Here is a 17,222-nt window from a genome sequence, read left to right as displayed (position 1 = left end):
ATTTCACATATGATAACATACATGTTTCAATGCAATTCTATCAAATCATCCCACCCTCCCCTTCCCTCACAGAGTCCAAAACTCTGTTCTTTATACCTGGGTCTCTTTTGCTGTCTCGCATATAGGGTCGTTGTTACCATCTTTCTAAATTCCATATATATTCATTAATATACTGTATTGGTGTTTTTCTTTCTGACTTACTTCACTCTGTATAATAGGATCCAGTTTCATCTACTTCATTAGAACTGATTCAAATGCATTCTTTTTAATATCTGAGTAATATTCCATTGTGTATATGTACCACAGCTTTCTTATCTATTTGTCTGCTGATGGACAGTAGGTTGCTTCCATGTCCTAGCTATTGTAAACAGTACTGAGACGAACACTGGGGTACATGTGTCTCTTTCAATTTTGGTTTCCTTGGTGTGTATACCCAGCAGTGGGATTGCTGCATCATAAAAACATGGATTTTCTAAGCAAATGTTGGTTGACTCCTCAAGAATTCTTCCACCTCAGCCAGGGCAGACTGTCACTCTGTTCTACAGGAGCAAGAATTATGAGGTCGCACCTGGAGATAAAACTGCAGCCATCATGCCCAAGAAGATGGGCAACAGGCCAGCACCTGCCACAACCTCCCACCACTCCTCCATGTGGGGACCAGGCAGTCACAGGAGGCTTACAGCAGGTGAGACTTCCACCACTGCATCTGGATTCAGAATAAAGAACTGATTTGTGCTTGTTTGTTTTCGAACCAGACATTAAAAAAAAAAAACACACTCTAGGTCAGAGGTACCATTGTAACAAAGTGGCCACTTGAGCATGCTCCATAATTGTAATGCTCACGAGGGGGTATCATGGCTGAACATTCCCATAAAATGTCCCCCAAAACTAAAACTGAAGAGAGTGGTTGTTTTCAGTATGTGTGGTGGGAAGGAGCACCCAGAATGTGTCATTATCACAAATATTTCTGCTCGGTTACCTAAACATGACAGGTGTGAGTACATTTAAGGGACAACCCTTGAGGGAGCCTATATTCGGGACTGATCCAAGTAGATATGAGACATAGAGCCTTTGTAGCTATCCAGATCTTTTACCTCTGTAAAAAAAAGAAGTTTTACACTCTACATGTTTGCTTTTCTTGTGGTTAAGAAGCATATAACATAAATCTACGTCCTTCACAAACTTTGAGGTGTACAGTGTTGTTGCCTACATGCCTATTTTCACGCAGAGCCTTTTCCACGTTGAACGACTGAAGTTCCATAACCCACTGAACAGCAGCTCTTCATTTCCTAATCCCTGGGCCCCTGGCAATCACCATTCGACTTTCTAAAAGTTGTTTACTTTAGACACTTCATATAAGTGGAACTGTACATTATTTGTCCTTCTGTGACTGGCTTACTTCACTCAGCATAATGTGCTCAGGTCCATCTGGGTTGTCACATACTGCAGAAATTCCTGCTTTTTGTATAGCTGAGTAATAGTCCATTGAAGTATATAGCACATTTTCTTTATTCATTCATCTGTCAATGGGCATGTGAGCTGTTTGCACCTGCTGGCTATTGTTACTAATGCTGCAATGATCACAGGAGTGCGGATATCTCTTCAAGATCCTGATTTCAATTTTTTTGGATATACACGCAGAAATGAGATTGCTGGATCATACGGAAGTTCCATTTGTACTTTTCTGAGTAACCTTCATACCATTTTCCATAGTGGCTGCACCAATTTACATTCCCACCAACAATATACAAGGGTTGCGATTTCTCTATATTCTCAGTAGCACTTATAATTGTTTTTTTGATAACAGCCAATAAGTGGCAATTTCCATTGCAATTAAAAAAAACTTATTTATTTTTAATTGATGGGTAATTGCTTTACAGCACTGTGTTGGTTTATACCAAACATCAACATGATCTATTGCAGTTTTGATCTGCATTTCTCTGATGATTAGTGATGAGCATCTTTTCATCCTCACAAAAATCTTTTTTGACTGCAGGACAAAATATTCCAATAATGAAAGGATATACCATTATGTTACCAGAAAATATAACCTCTTATCACTAAATTCCCTTATTTTTATTCCATGCCAATTGATTTTTTCCCATGTCTTAAATCCGTGACAAATACGTTCAGTTTCAAATGATGAGAAGGAAAGACATCAGGGTAAAAGGTGTTTTGGACATCTCGGTGCTTTCAGAGCTCAGCCCTCCTCCCCCAGGGACGCACTTACCAGAGCAGCGTAACCGGGAGATAGAAAATACTGTACAGTAACATCTGATGGGCTTGAACTTGGTAACTTGGGAAAGTACAAGAACATGCAAGAGCAAAAAAGAGAGTCAAGACAGACTACCTTTGGGTCAAAATACTATCCCACAAACTTGGACGGGGCAGAAGCAGCATGGTTAAGGTTCTAAGCTACAGTGCCATGGAACCACATGTTCACATCAACACGACCTTCAAAGCAAAGATCACATCTGACACTTGAACTTACCACTGCACGTTCTCAGGCAGGAAACAGGGGCTGCAAACTGGGAAAAGTATCTTTCCCACTTTTGTGCTCTGTCCTTCACAGAGAACACAAAACTGGAAATTCCTACATAAAATCTGGATACCTTACCATCCTTTCTAAGTTGGCATCAGTGATAACACCAGGCCTACCTCCTGCATGGCAGCACGTGTGTCTATACTAGTAGATGATGCAGAGGTGGGTACTGGGCTCCAACTCCTTCCACCGGGTCAATGTTAGCTGCCTAATCCCGGAGGCCTCGGTGTCTGTGAGCTCCCAGTCCATTACATTAGTCACAGTCCACAGCGGGACTGAGGGGATAATCTGATCAGAGCCTAGAGTGTCTCTTGTTGGAACTGTAACACTAACATGCAAGATAACTGCTCTACTAAAGAGAAGAATACACTCCCTGAATTTAGTTCATCTGCTTGTTTCCTGACTCCCACTGAGAGCTGGACCCAGACTTTGTGATTTTCCCTCTTCATTATCTTCCCTGGTGCCATCACCTCTGGAGAGAGAGCAAATGGCCAAGAAACTTTGATTTTTTGACTGGATATAATTTTAAAGCACCCAGTTTCTAGTGCAGTCCCAGGCACACATAGATTACAAAAGTATTTTAAATGAAACAGTGAATGAATGACATAGGAAAAAGGCAAGAAGAGTTTCTTCTTTGGGCAAATAACAAAAATGGTCCTTAAGACTGAGAGCAATTTAAGTTGAACTTCTTCCACAATATTGATATTATGCCTTCCATTTATTATTTTTTAAATTAATTAATTAATTTTAATTGGAGGCTAATTACTTTACAACACTGTAGTGGTTTTTGCCATACATTGACATGAATCAGCCATGGGTGTACATGTGTTCCCCATCCTGAACCCCCCTCCCAACTCCCTCCCCATCCCATCCCTCAGGGTCATCCCAGTGCACCAGCCCTGAGCACGCTGTCTCATGCATCGAACCTGACCTGGCGATCTGTTTCATATATGATAATATACATATTTCAGTGCTATTCTCTCAAATCATCCCACCCTCACCTTCTCCCACAGAGTCCAAAAGTCTGTTCTACACATCTGTGTCTCTTTTGCTGTCTCGCATATAGTGTCATCGTTGCCATCTTTCTAAATTCCATATATATGTGTTAGTATACTGTATTGGTGTTTTTCTTTCTGGCTTACTTCACTCTGTATAATAGGTTCCAGTTTCATCCACCTTATTAGAACTGATTCAAGTGCATTCTGTCTAATGGCTGAGTAATATTCCGTTGTGTATAGGTACCACAGCTTTCTTATCCATTCATCTGCTGATGGACATCTAGGTTGCTTCCATGTCCTGGCTAGTGTAAACAGTGCTGCAATGAACACTGGGGTACACACGTCTCTTTCAATTCTGGTTTCCTCAGTGTGTATGCCCAGCAGTGGGGTTGCTGGTTCATATTATATCTTCAATTTAAATGACAGACAAGATTGATATGCAATGAAAACCAGGGAAGCTAATGTTTTCCATCTTATATAGTTCTTAAGGATTTCAAGTCCTTTTGAAACAGTATTTCTCCCACTTGATAAACATGTAGTCCTTACTAAAGAAAAGGTGACATAAACATTATTTATATCATGTTACTTAACTATGAACAAACATAAACCAGATATAAACTCCTTATACTTACAGCTCCCAAGCATTTATGTGACCAACACATGTTTGGAGAATCAAGGGAGTGAGAATGAGAAACATTTATTTAATCCGACAAGGGACACTCCGCTACTGAAACTACAGCCCCAAAGCCAATAGCACCATGATCCTTGGAAGCCTGTGTGCTGCACTCTCCAGCCACACTCACAGGATTAAAACCCTGTTCCCCAATCACTTTTCAACTGAGAACACAGACAACCCAACACTCTGTGTTGCTGGTCACTTTCAATTTACATGGACATGTCTCTACACTAGGCCCACAGCTGTGCCTTCCTCACCAGCCCATGACAAGAACAGCGTGCTGTGGACGCCACACAACCTTAAACACCACACGGGCAGGTTCTCAGTCAGTCAAATCTGTCACGGCACAGTCATCTAGGTGATCCCAAATCTGCTCAAATTAATTTGTTTTATATTATCAGATAATGATAACATAAAATGAAAACAAAACTGTTTAGTCTTCTAAGATTCCCAAGCACACATGTAAAGACCCAAAGGGCCCCCAATTTGAGGAACTATCTTGCCATGAAATTTCTACATTTTGGAGATGTGCCCAGAGGCATTTTTCTGCATATATTATACTGCATCTCAGCTCCTTTGGGTGTCAGAAACTCCTAGGTATTCAAAAAGGTGATAAGCTCCTTGAAGGTCAGGGTCAGGTCTGTAAGGGAGTCTCTCTAGTGCCTGGGACACTGGCAGGCATATGAATACTGGGGGAACTAGAGAAAGAATGAAAGAAACATGCCTGAGCTACTGCATCTATATGTCTTGCTTTTATAAGGCATATAGATGAAGGCCTCAAGAGTTAAAATTCACCTTTCTCTTTTTATAATTACTCTGACAGAAGCAATTATAATTTGGAAGACCCCACATATTTACCAGTTGAACCAATGAAACTGTTTTTTTTTGAGAAACTAATATCAAAGAAGTCATACATATCATTCCATCATTACAACTTTCCTCTGGGAAACAGTGTTTACTTTCCATTTTATAACCTGATACGAGACTAACAGTTAGATAGGAGCAGCCCGAATACCCATGATAAATCGTCTCTTCCCATTTCTTCCCCCCAACAATAGACTGCAGTCAGGTACAACTAAGCTTTAACAAGCTATATGGGAAGCAAGAAAGTATTTTCTGTATATTCTCTTAGAAGAAAAATGCAGACATCTGAATCACCTTGGCACCCTAACCTCACCATCTTCTAAAGGCTCTGCCATCAGCCTCTACGCTTCCATTCCAGGAAGATTAGCCAAATTTGGCTACTTCTGTTTTACAAATAAAATCAAATCATATAACCTGGTAAGAAATCCAGAAACAGGTTTTACATGCTCAAAGTGATAGGAGTAGCACGACTGAATTTCAACAATGATTTAGGAGAGGAGTAAATGAAAAATTCAGGCTAAAAGACAGGCTAGAGAAGAGTCTGTAGTTCTTGGAGAGCAGCCTTCCAATGGCATCCTGTCTTAGGCATTTTACTTGGTACCTACACCATAAGGGCAGAGCAAACAATCTCTCCTCAAAACCTGACAGCAGTGTTTTGAACAGTCCGTGAGATCTGAGGTTCAGAGCAGCCCCCTGTCCATATGGCCAAAGCCGGGAGTCCTCTAAGGCTGGGAAGGCCAGAATACCTTTCTGGGGCCAAGAGGCCAAAAAGAAACTACCCTGAGATGAAATTCCAATATCAGAACCAGAAGGGGCCACCACCAGCAAGCAGAGCTCATAAAAGGTAAGCCACACAGAGATGCCTGCCGGGCCCAGGAGGAAGGTTTGGAAGGTTCAAGAAAGGGCTGTAGTCTTAACAGACAGGTTTCTCCCACTCAGCAGTAGGGTAATGACACAGATAATTGTGAAAAGAAAAAACAAAAAGCAACAGACAAGCAACAGTTAGAAATAAAGACATATATAATCTATATAGAGATATACAGACACATAAAAATATATAAAATGTATGTATTATACACACACACACATACACACACGTGGGCTTCCCAGGTGGCTCAGAGGCAAAGAATCTGCCTGTCAATGCAGGAGATGCCAGTTTGATCCCTGAGTTGGGAAGATCCCTGGAGAAGGAAACGAAAACTCACCCCAGTATTCTCATCTGGGAAACCCCATGGACAGAGGAGCCTGGCAGGGCTACAGACCATGGGGTCTCAAAAGAATCAGATATGACTTAGTGTCTAAACAGCAACAACACTATACACACACACACACACACACACACACACACACACACACAACTCCCAGGTCTGAATTAAGAAAAGTCAGAAAATCTCTGGAAAGCTTGTGGCTAGCACTGATAGGCCCCAAAGTTAGTGCCAAAGGTAAGTATCACACACAGTCAAACACATCTCTGAACGTCTTCCAGGACTGAGGTCCAACCCACTCTGGTACCTCAAGGTTAGAGCAAATCTTTATTTCTGGATGAACACCGGACATGACTGGTCACATGAGTGACAAATATGTTTATCTTTAAACACTACAAACACCATCCAAAGCACCAGATGCTCACATATGGAAGATACTTTTAAGAGCTAGTGCTCAAGCAGAGAAGAGCTAATTTAACTCTGGCACCTCAAGCTGGCTCAGGGCCAGAACCACACTGAGTGGGCAGAGAGGGGAAACTGAGGCACTACCTAATCAATCATCAGTGTCTCTCCATCTGCCTGCTGGTCTTCTGCCTCCTCTCACCCTGCCTTCCTCATGCTGGGTCTCCAGCCCTCTCCCTGTGTTTACCTCTCTCTGTGCATCCCTCTCTCCTCTCCCTTTTCCATCTTTCCAAGCACCACATCTTGAAGTGGTGAAGTGGGCTTAGGAAGCAACTGCACTGTTACAAATGAAGATGATCAGAGCCCAAAGTGGACCCCAAGAAAGGGAAATGTAAAGGAAACTATGCCTCTGCCTACTGTAGCTTCGTCCTACAAGTTAAGTGGGATTGGTGTCAGCCGTTGTATTTCCACTCCATTTTAGCTGTCATCCTCATAGTTATACAGACATGCTGAAGCAAACTGTTTTGATGATCCACATGACAGTTCACATGTGGGTAGTTCTGGTTCTTCTCAATTAAATTTGTTTCTAAGCCATTCAACAAAAGACTTCTTCAACACTGCACACAGAAAGGGCACAGACCATGTGAAACAACTGACCACGTGGGTCTAATTTTGGTGCCTGAACAAATCCTACCCTAACCCTGTCTGGCAGGTCATCAGCTGTGCGAACCCTTATTACACCAGAGGCACCCACTCTGGGTCTGCTCTAAATACCGTGGCAAAACTCATGCCCGTTCACAAGTCCATTATGGTTTTGGTGCCGGCTGGACCCTTGTGCTTCTGTTTATGAGAATGTGGGGTTCTAAATTATTAAAGTTAATCAGTCCATAAATGAAACTCAGAATTTCTACAGATGGGACTGAGAACACTCTGAAAAGTTCTGGCTCTGACTAGACAAGAGAGATGAATTCCTGCCATGCCCCCTCCTCGGTCAAATGGTCAATGCATGCATACACACACACACACCTTGTATCCTTCTCTCCTTGCTAATCTCAGGACACATGAGCTCTCATCAGGAACTTGCAAACAAAGGGAGGGAACCAACAAAAGAAATGAAGAGAATGCATACAGCACGAACTAACTGCATTCTCAGGATATGAAGCAAGGAATCAAAGAACACTGAACAAATATTTACTGAGTACCCACTGTGTAAAAACCTTTCTTTCACCAAGGTAATGCCTGGGGCCCCAGAAATGGGCTCCACTAGGTGGTTACAAGTCTGGTCTCTGTTTCTCCCCAGACATTCTCTCCCCACTTCATGAATTTTTCTTGGCCTGATGCAACCTTCCTTCTGGAATTCTCTTACATAACTATACTGCCTTGCCCATTCTGGTTTCACCTGCCGGCTGACCTTGTTCCAGCTTACCAAGAAGTGGCAATGGCCCATTCTGACCCTCTGGACCATTTACACATGTCCACCTCAGGTGAGCAGGTCATGCGGCTACTTGGGATGCTTCCCTCCCCAGGCTTGAAGGCAAAGACTCCCTCAGTTTTCTAAGGGAAAACCAACTTATGAGGGTATTAACACATATCTCAGAGACTATTTTTATTCTTTCACAGTACAAATTATTTTTCTCTAATAACACAATTATCAATGACTGAGGAGTTTAACCCAAATTTGCTTAACATTTTCATCTAAGAGCTTGAATGATCTTTGAAATGGAAATCACCACCACCAGTTTTGCCTCTATAGGAACCAAACCAATCACTCCCAGTTTTGCCTCTATAGGAACCAAACATTCCTATATCTGATATCTGTTCTCCTCAAATTGTACATGAATAGTCCCCAAAGACAGGCATGGGACAGGGTGCTATCCGCAGGAAGGTGGAGTGCCAGGTGGGAAATTAAGGCACCAGGTGAGAAATTAAGGCACCAGGTGAAATGGCACACCTTCCCAGAGAGACAGTTTTTCTCTGGAAGAAAATATAATATTTTATATTTTAAATATAAAATTTAATATAAATATATAAATATATATTATATATTATTAAATATATATTATTATATATATAATATATATTTTATATATAAATTTATATTAAATTTTATATTTATATTTATATATTTATATATATTAAACATAAATATATATATTAAATAAATTATATTAAATATAAATATATTTATATTTATATTTATTTTATATTTAAAATATATATAAAATATATTATATATAAATATAATAATATATATAATATATAATATATAATATATAAAAATATATAAAATAAATATATATAATATATATATCAAATATAAATATATTTAATATATAATATATATTAAATATATTTTAAATATAAAATTTAATATAAATATTAAAATAATATTATGTTAAACCAACTCGCAAGATATTATACAGTAAAATGAACAAATACATGCCTTATTTTTTTGAGATAAAAATTCAAAACTTCAAAGAAAGTTCCTGCTTGCTGGCAGTCTGTTGGGCTATGCCCACAATTCATGGCATGCTAAGTCGCTTCAGTCATGTCTGACTCTTTGTAACGCTTTGGACTGTAGCCCGCCAGGCTCCTCTGTCCATGGGATTCTCTAGGCAATAATATTTGAATGGTTGCCATGCCCTCCTCCAGGGGATATTCCCAACCCAGGGATCCAACCCCAGTCTTGTGCAACTCCTACACTGTGGACAGATTCTTAACCACTGAGCCACCAGGGAAGCCCACAATACGTGGAGTTTACTGCAAATAATTTTTCTGCTTTTACATCCCTCTAAGGAAATTTTTGAGAAATATTTTACTCACACTATGAACTTCTTGAGGGCATGAACCACGGTCTCCTGCTCTTTGTCTCCAGGGACCTAGGACAGTACCTAGGACAGTGGTTGGCACAAAGGAGGCACTCAATAATGTTTGCAGAATTAAAATAATGACAACGGCATTGTCAATAACAACAGATTTTTATCAAGTTTGAATGGGAGAAAGAGAAGGTGAACAGCTATATGAGGAAGTGGAATAGAAGGAACCCAATTTACCCAAACAGCTAATGGCTGCCATAGAAACAATCAGATGAAGCGACTCAGTTTAGTTCTTCAACAAGTACAGGAAGGCAAATATTGTATTTGTTAATCTCTCAGAAGGCAAGGGTGGGGCTTAGGACACAAGTCTATCAGGTGACACTGGTGCCATTAAATTTAATAGGTTCTCAAGAATTGGAAAGGCACAGTGATAAGAATAATGCCATCAATAATATTAAGGCCAGGTTGCACGCTGATCTTAACAAGATTATTTTGATCATTTAGAGGCTGAGTCAAATATCTGCTGCTGAGACTTGACAACTTTGAAAAGTAGTTTTGTGTGTGCGTGTGTGTATAAAATATGGTGCGGGTGTACCTTTTCTTATTCTTAATATTGTTACCTTTTTTACCTAGCTGGACCCAAACCAAGTTACAGATGGAAGCTGATTCAAAGTGTATATATATATATATATTTTTTTTTTTTTCCAAAGTGTTTTTTTTTTTTCAAACTTCCCTGATGGAGACACTGCATTTTCACTCATTTGTACATAATAGGAAAGATGGGTATCACACCCACTTTCTCTACACAATTCCTCTTATACTGCAGTGAGTCACTTTCCATGCCCAGTACTCCCTGAACTTTTCAAACTGGAGGGAGAAGAAGCTGGGCGGTGGAGGAAGTGAGAACTCCTAGCCCTGTAGGTGTAAGCTGTGAATGGGTGAGCCAGGTCACTGCTGCCTTCCAGAGCTATTTCCTTTTCTCAGTCTTCTGTCTCAGATATGTGAACTGCCAACCAAATGATGCCTTTCAGATATTCCCAACAACGACAGCCAGAGACCCATACAATTCCAGAGAGCAGAAAAACATAGCATTAAGATGTTTGTGGCGCCCGAGGAAGATGTGCGAATGGCTCAAGACATACAATGACTAGAAGCAGAGACAGATGCAAATTAATCTCAATAAAACCTGAGTATCTTTCCCACCAAGTCCTGAACCTGCAGGCATCCCCCTTTTGCCTGAAAAGTAACTTGATCCTATGCTATTTCTGTCAGAGCCACAAGAGTAGTTTATTGTGTGATTTTTATCATTTTATTCTGTGGTATAAAAAGTGAGAGTTTTTCAGTTCACAACATCTGGGATCAAATACTGCTCTTTCAGCAACTGGACAAGTCCCTTAACGTCTTTAGGTCGAAATTGCTCCATCAATCAAAGATAAGAAAGTCCACCCCCAAAGTTGCTCTGAATATTAAACAACCTTGTAAAATGCTCAGCACGTAGCAGTGATGAATATTTGTATGCCGCAAAATAAATGCACAGCAAGGTTTTGTTTTCTACGTAGTAGGAGAAAATACCAAAAACTACTATAGAGAATGCCAAATTGGCTAGCGGCCCGGGTCACCGCTCGGGGCTGCCGCTGCGAGTGCAGCCTGGAGGCCAGGAGTAGGAGAGGATATAATCAAGTCGCCGAGGTTTGGGGAGCACTCCTAAACCAGTGTCCTGGAAGAATCTCCGGGCGCTGCGGGTTTCACTCTGGCCTGTGTAACTCACAAAGTGCCCTTTGCAGCTGAGAGGATTCTCGTTCCTTAAAGGGTCTCATCTGGGAAAAGTTCAAGTGAATCAATAAATGGAGACAAGGGAGAAACAGGATCCACGGGGTCTGCACACTCCGAAGGTAAGGGGGAGAGATGGCAGGGTCCCGGGAAGGACAGGAAACAACACCACCACCTCCCGCCCTCCAAACCACACTCGTACCTGGGGATGAACTTGACCTCGTCCCCGAGTCTCGCCTGGAAGTCCTGCCAAGCCTGGCCGGAGCTCGCCGGGTCCCAGGGAGCGGCCAGAGCCGCTGCCGCGTCCTCGTCGCCCTCGTCCTCCTCGCCAGACCCGGAGTCGGACCGCACCTGGGCCGCGGCGGGCGCGGGCTCTCGCGGCCCCCAGCCCCGGCGCGGACCCCCGCGGCGGGCCCCGCGAAAGCCGCGCGCGAACTCCTGGAAGGTGATGGCGCCGTCGCGGTCGGCGTCAAGCCGCTGGAACACGGCCTCGGCGTCGGCCGGCCGCACGCGCAACTCCGCGCACAACGCGCGGAACTCCTCACGCTCCAGGCGCCCGGAGCGGTTCGCGTCGCAGGCGGCGAAGACGGAGCGTAGCCGGGCTAGCTCCTCCAGGTCCCCGTCCGCCTCCATCCCGCTCGCGAGGGCTCCGGGGCGCGTGGCCCACCACGACTGCGGCGACGGCGGGGAGTCCGGGGCCACCTGCTGCCGCTGGGAGCTGAGGCAAGTTCGGCGAGTCGGGCAGGTTAGGCCACTGGCGCGGACGTCGGGGCGGGGCGAAGCGCCTGAGTGGGTCGGTACTGTGCGCTCCGACGCGGCTTCGCGCGCCGACCTGTGCCGGCTCTGGCAGTCCCAGAGCCCTGCGAACGCGCCTCTGGCCACCCTCGGCCGGCTCAGCAGCGCCTGCCGCGACTGACAGCCCTGCGCGGCCGCACGCTCTGGCCCGGAGGCGTCCGGCTCCGCCCCGCCAGGAGGAGGAGCGACTGGCTCCAGTTCCCACGCTTTCGCGTGTAGGGCTCTGGAGCCTGGGTTTGGGGCTTCTGGAGTTGGGGGACCCGGTTGGAACTGTGGGGAGGCAGTAGCGTTGCCAGGCCCTTGGTGTAAACAGTGTTTGCTCGGGTAAATCGAGCGCTGGTATGAGGAGCTAACTACTGGATAGAAAGAGGAAAGGAAGGTTAGGGGTAGGGTTGCAAATTAGTTAACATTATGTGTGTCTTATTATTTTCTGATTCTGGAAAATCCGTAAACATCTGTATATCCCAAACCAAAGTGTGAGATTTACCAGAAGACCCCGTTTTCTGATATTACGGGCTTTCTTTTTAAAAAACATTTATTTTTGACTGCATTGGGTCTTCGTTGCTGTGTGCTGGCTTTCTATACTTGCCAGGAGATGGGGGTTTCTCATTGCCCTGGCTTCTCTTCTTCGGAGAACGGGCTCTAGGATGGGGGCTTAGTTGCCCTGGGCATGTGGGATCTTCCTGGACCAGGCATGGAACCCGTGTTCCCTGACTTGGCAGGCAGATTCTCAACCACGGGGCCACCAGGGAAGTCCCATGGCCTTTCTTTAATGCATGTCGGTCCAACGTCGAGGTCCAACTAGTTAATGCACATTAGGAATCACATAGATCTTCCAGATCCTCAAATCCAAGTAATTTTTCTCAGTCCTTGTCTCCTCAACCTGAGAGAAAATTAATAACCAAAATCTTTCAGGCAGCAATATTTAAACAAGGACTGAGGTATTGATAGCTTTTTTTTTTTCTTTAAACAAATCTTATGGAAATTAGGCAGTTGTATTTTATCCTTTGATCTTAAACATTTATTTCAACAGTGCCATTGTGTCTTTGATATTGGCTGCTTCCTGGTTGTGGAGAAGGAAATGGCAACCCACTCCAGTATTCTTGCCTAGAGAATCCCAGGGACAGAGGAGCCTGGTGGGCTGCCGTCTATGGGGTCGCACAGAGTCCGACACGACTGAAGCGACTTAGCATGCATGCATGCATGCTTCCCGGTTATCAGATCTTTAAAATTCATCTATTTTTATCCTTAAAAAAAAATCTTGTCTTATTTCTGAGAGACCCTCACTTTGTCATATGACTTACGTGTATGTGTACTTTGATGATTCTCACAGCCTGTGAAAATGCATTTGGATAATTTTTACTTTATTCATATAATGTCCCTCCACTCTTAAGACGTTCTTTTACTTATTTTCACTTCTTTTAGTTATGACTCTGTATTTCATTTCTTTTCATTCTCAGTTCAGTTCAGTCACTCAGTCATGTCCAACTCTTTGTAACCCCATGGACTGCAGGATGCCAGGCTTCCCTGTCCATCACTAATTCCTGGAGTTTACTCAAACTCGTGTCCATTGAGTCAGTGATGCCATAGCCATCTCATCCTCTGTCGTCCCCTTCTCCTCCTGCCTTCAATCTTTCCCAGCATCAGGGCCTTTTTCAATGAGTCAGTTCTTCGAATCAGGTGGCCAAAATATTGGAGTTTCAGCTTCAACATCAGTCCTTCCAATGAATATTCAGGACTGGTGTCCTTTAGGGTGGACTGGTTGGATTTCCTTGCAGTCCAAGGGACTCTCAAGAGTCTTCTCAAAACAAAACAAAACAAAACATAAGAGTCTTCTCCAACACCACAGTTCAAAAGCATCAATTCTTTGGTGCTCAGCTTTCTTCACAGTCCAACTCTCACATCCATACATGGATGTGAGAGCTACTGGAAACACCATAGCTTTGACTAGACAGACCTTTGTTGGCAAAGTAATGTCTCTGCTTTTTAATATGCTGTCTAGGTTGGTCATAACTTTTCTTCCAAGGAGTAAGCGTCAATTTCATGGTTGCAGTCACCAAATGCAGTGATTTTGGAGCCCAGAAAAATAAAGTCTGTCAGTATTTCCACTGTTTCCCCATCTATTTGCCATGAAGTGATGGGACCGGATGCCATGATCTTAGTTTTCTGAATGTTGAGCTTTAAGCCAACTTTTTCACTCTCCTCTTTCACTTTCATCGAGAGGCTCTTTAGTTCTTCACTTTCTGCCATAAGGGTGGTGTCATCTGCATATCTGAGGTCATTGATATTTCTCCAGGCAGTCTTGATTTCAGCTTGTGCTTCATCCAACCCAGCATTTCTCATGATGTACTCTGCATGTAAGTTAAATAAGCAGGGTGACAATATACAGCCTTAATGTACTCCTTTCCCAGTTTGGAACCAGTGTTATTTCATGTCCGGTTCTAACTGTTGCTTCTTGACCTGCATACAGATTTCTCAGGAGGCAGGTCAGGTGGTCTGGTATTCCTATCCTTTGAAGAATTTTCCACAGTTTGTTGTGATCCACACAGTCAAAGGCTTTGGCTTAGTCAGTAAAGCAGAAGTAGATGTTTTTCTGGATTCTCTTGCTTTCTCGATGATCCAGTGGATGTTGGCAATTTGATCTCTGGTTCCTCTTCCTTTTAATTTTTTTCTTTTCATTCTGGATTCTCTTTATTCCTATCACGTTGATTGTTTTCAATATAATACAAATAGAAGATTTGACGGACACACTTCCTTAAGCAGATGTTCTTAAACAGAAAGCTAAGTGCTAAGCATCTGAGGAACTGTTTCTTCTTGAATAGTACAATAGATAAAGTCAACTCACAACATCTGTCAAGCTGTAATTACCATCTATAAATTTAACTGGTAAATTACGTGTGCATGTGTTTCTTCAGTCATGTCCAACTCTTTGCGACCCTATAGAATGTAGCCTGCCAGGCTCCTCTGTCCATGGGATTCTCCAGGCAAGAATACTGGAGTGGGTGGCCATGCCCTCCTCCAGGGGATCTTTCTGACCCAGGGATAGAACCTACATCTCTTAAGTCTCCTGCATTGGCAGGCAGATTCTTAACCACTAGTGCCACCTGAGAGGCATTATATTAGAAGCCCTGGCCTTAGCAATCTAATTACTAAGTGAATATAGTTCTATACAAGTAGGTGGTAGTACACTGAAATGAGTTTTATTATTAGTTCAATATAGATTGTTACTGATTTTGAGTTTATGTGCTTTCTTGCTTATTCTAAAGGTTGATATTTTTTTTCCCTATTAAGAAATGGCTAGCTTGGTAATGCCTTTAAAGCTTTATAAATATACCTAAGTTGAATGTTTGAAATATTATCATTATTTTGTTAACAATGAATAAATATCTGTATTTTTCAAAATAAATAAGTTAATGATATTTTTTACTGCTTAGGCAGAAGTATTTTTTAAAGACTGCTCATGCAACTTCCTTCCTTAACTCACTCTGATCTTTGCACTCAATTCTGAATTCCTGTATTGTTTGTCCTGCTCTGTCTTTCCAGTTAACCCCTTCGTTGAAAAGTCATTAAGAAACATGGATTATTACAAATGTCTGTGTATGTCATCTCATTTCCACTGATTCAAATCTATTCCAGACCTACTGTAACAATTATCTCTCACTACATAACAGCACAGCAAACATCTAGTGATTTAAAATATCAGCCATTTTATTTGTTCATAATTTCATTGCCCTCAACTTGAGCAGGGCTCCAGTGTAGGTGGTTTTTCTGCTGGCCTGCCTAGAATCATGTAATCATGGTAGGTTTATCATGGCTGCATGGTCTTAGAGTGCCTCATTCATATGTCTGAAGTTGGTGCTGGCTGTTAGCTGGACATACGTCTTCAGGAGGCTGGCACCAGCTTTGTCACATGGTGGCAGTGTCTCAAGAGGGTTAAGTCCCAATGCACGCTTTTCAAGCCTCAGCTTGTATCATGTTTGTTGATATTCCATCGATCAAAACTAGTCACATGGCCAAGCCCTAAGTCAGTAGAGGAGGAAATTATACAAGGTCATGGGTACAGGAAGATATACTTTATTTGGGGCCCTTACTGTAACAATATACCATGCCCAGCCTCTGATACATTCTCTCAGGCTCCTGTCCTGCTGGTCTCTCTCTTCATTCTATTGGGTTGACCAAAAAGTTTGTTCAGGTTTTTGTAAGATATTATGGAAAAATTCAAATGACCTTTTTGGCCAACCCAATACAAACACAGCTGGACAGTCCTTCTAAAATGCCAGTTATTCTGTCATTCTGGAGCTCAGTGGTTCTGAATTAGTGATCATTTTGTTCTCCAGGAAACATTTGGCAATATTTGGAGATATTTTTGGTTGTCACACTTCAAAAAGTGGGAGATCCTGCTAGTATCTAGTAGGTAGGGGCCAGGGATGCTGCTAAACATCCTAGGGTGTACAGGCTCAGCCACCGTTAACAAAAAAATAATCTGGTCGAAAATATCAGTAGTCCTGAGGTTGAGAAAGCCTGTACCCTAGCTCATCAACCCCTAGAGGGGTTCTCCCAATAAAAAGAGAATCCAAAGTAATCTCTTCATCTGGGCATCCCAAATCCGCTACAGTCTGGCCCCTTACATATCCAAACATCTTTCCCTTTAATCTCCATCAGGGCTCCTACTGTCCCCTAGATATGCCACACTTGATCATATGATTAACTTAATAGCTTCTCATTGTCATGACAAAATGAAAATATCAAACATCTTTTAGTTTTTTTCTCTTCTGCCAAATCAAACCATATCTCAGCCTGAGGGGAAGGGTTGGATCCTGCTTTTCCTACCAGAGTTTCTACAATTTCATTGTGACCTGTCACTTATAAGGACACTGCTGAGCATATATTACGTCAGCTCAGGCCACAGAAATGCTTACTTTTTTAGTCTTTTTCACAGTTTTATTTTTCATATTAAAATGGGTTCATCTGGAATTTATTTTGTGTCAGATGTGAATTGTAGGTTCAACTTTATTGTTTTCTGACTTTCTACCTAGTTTATTTCTACACTGTTATTCATGGATTTAAATACCACCTTTAGCATATACTAAATTCCTGTACATATTGGAGTTTATTTCTAGACTTTATAGTCTGTTTGTTGAGAAATCATTCTCA

General features: G+C 42.4%; 1 protein-coding gene across 2 annotated transcripts in view; it reads right to left on the bottom strand.

The window, feature by feature from the left end:
* RASEF (RAS and EF-hand domain containing) overlaps positions 1-12,037 on the bottom strand; it is an 88,577-nt gene extending 76,540 nt beyond the window's left edge. For both annotated transcript variants that reach the window (XM_070375425.1, XM_070375424.1), the window contains exon 1: positions 11,476-12,037. In XM_070375425.1, coding sequence (XP_070231526.1) covers positions 11,476-11,906 — 431 coding nt within the window. In that variant the 5' untranslated portion in view covers positions 11,907-12,037. The remainder of the gene's footprint in view (positions 1-11,475) is intronic.
* Between the last annotated feature and the right edge of the window lie 5,185 nt (positions 12,038-17,222).

Source organism: Bos mutus, chromosome 8 (genome assembly GCF_027580195.1).
Source record: "Bos mutus isolate GX-2022 chromosome 8, NWIPB_WYAK_1.1, whole genome shotgun sequence".
NCBI classification, from domain to species: Eukaryota; Metazoa; Chordata; class Mammalia; order Artiodactyla; family Bovidae; genus Bos; species Bos mutus.
The sequence above is the reverse complement of the archived record's forward strand: the minus strand, read 5'-3'. Positions and strand labels throughout refer to the sequence as shown.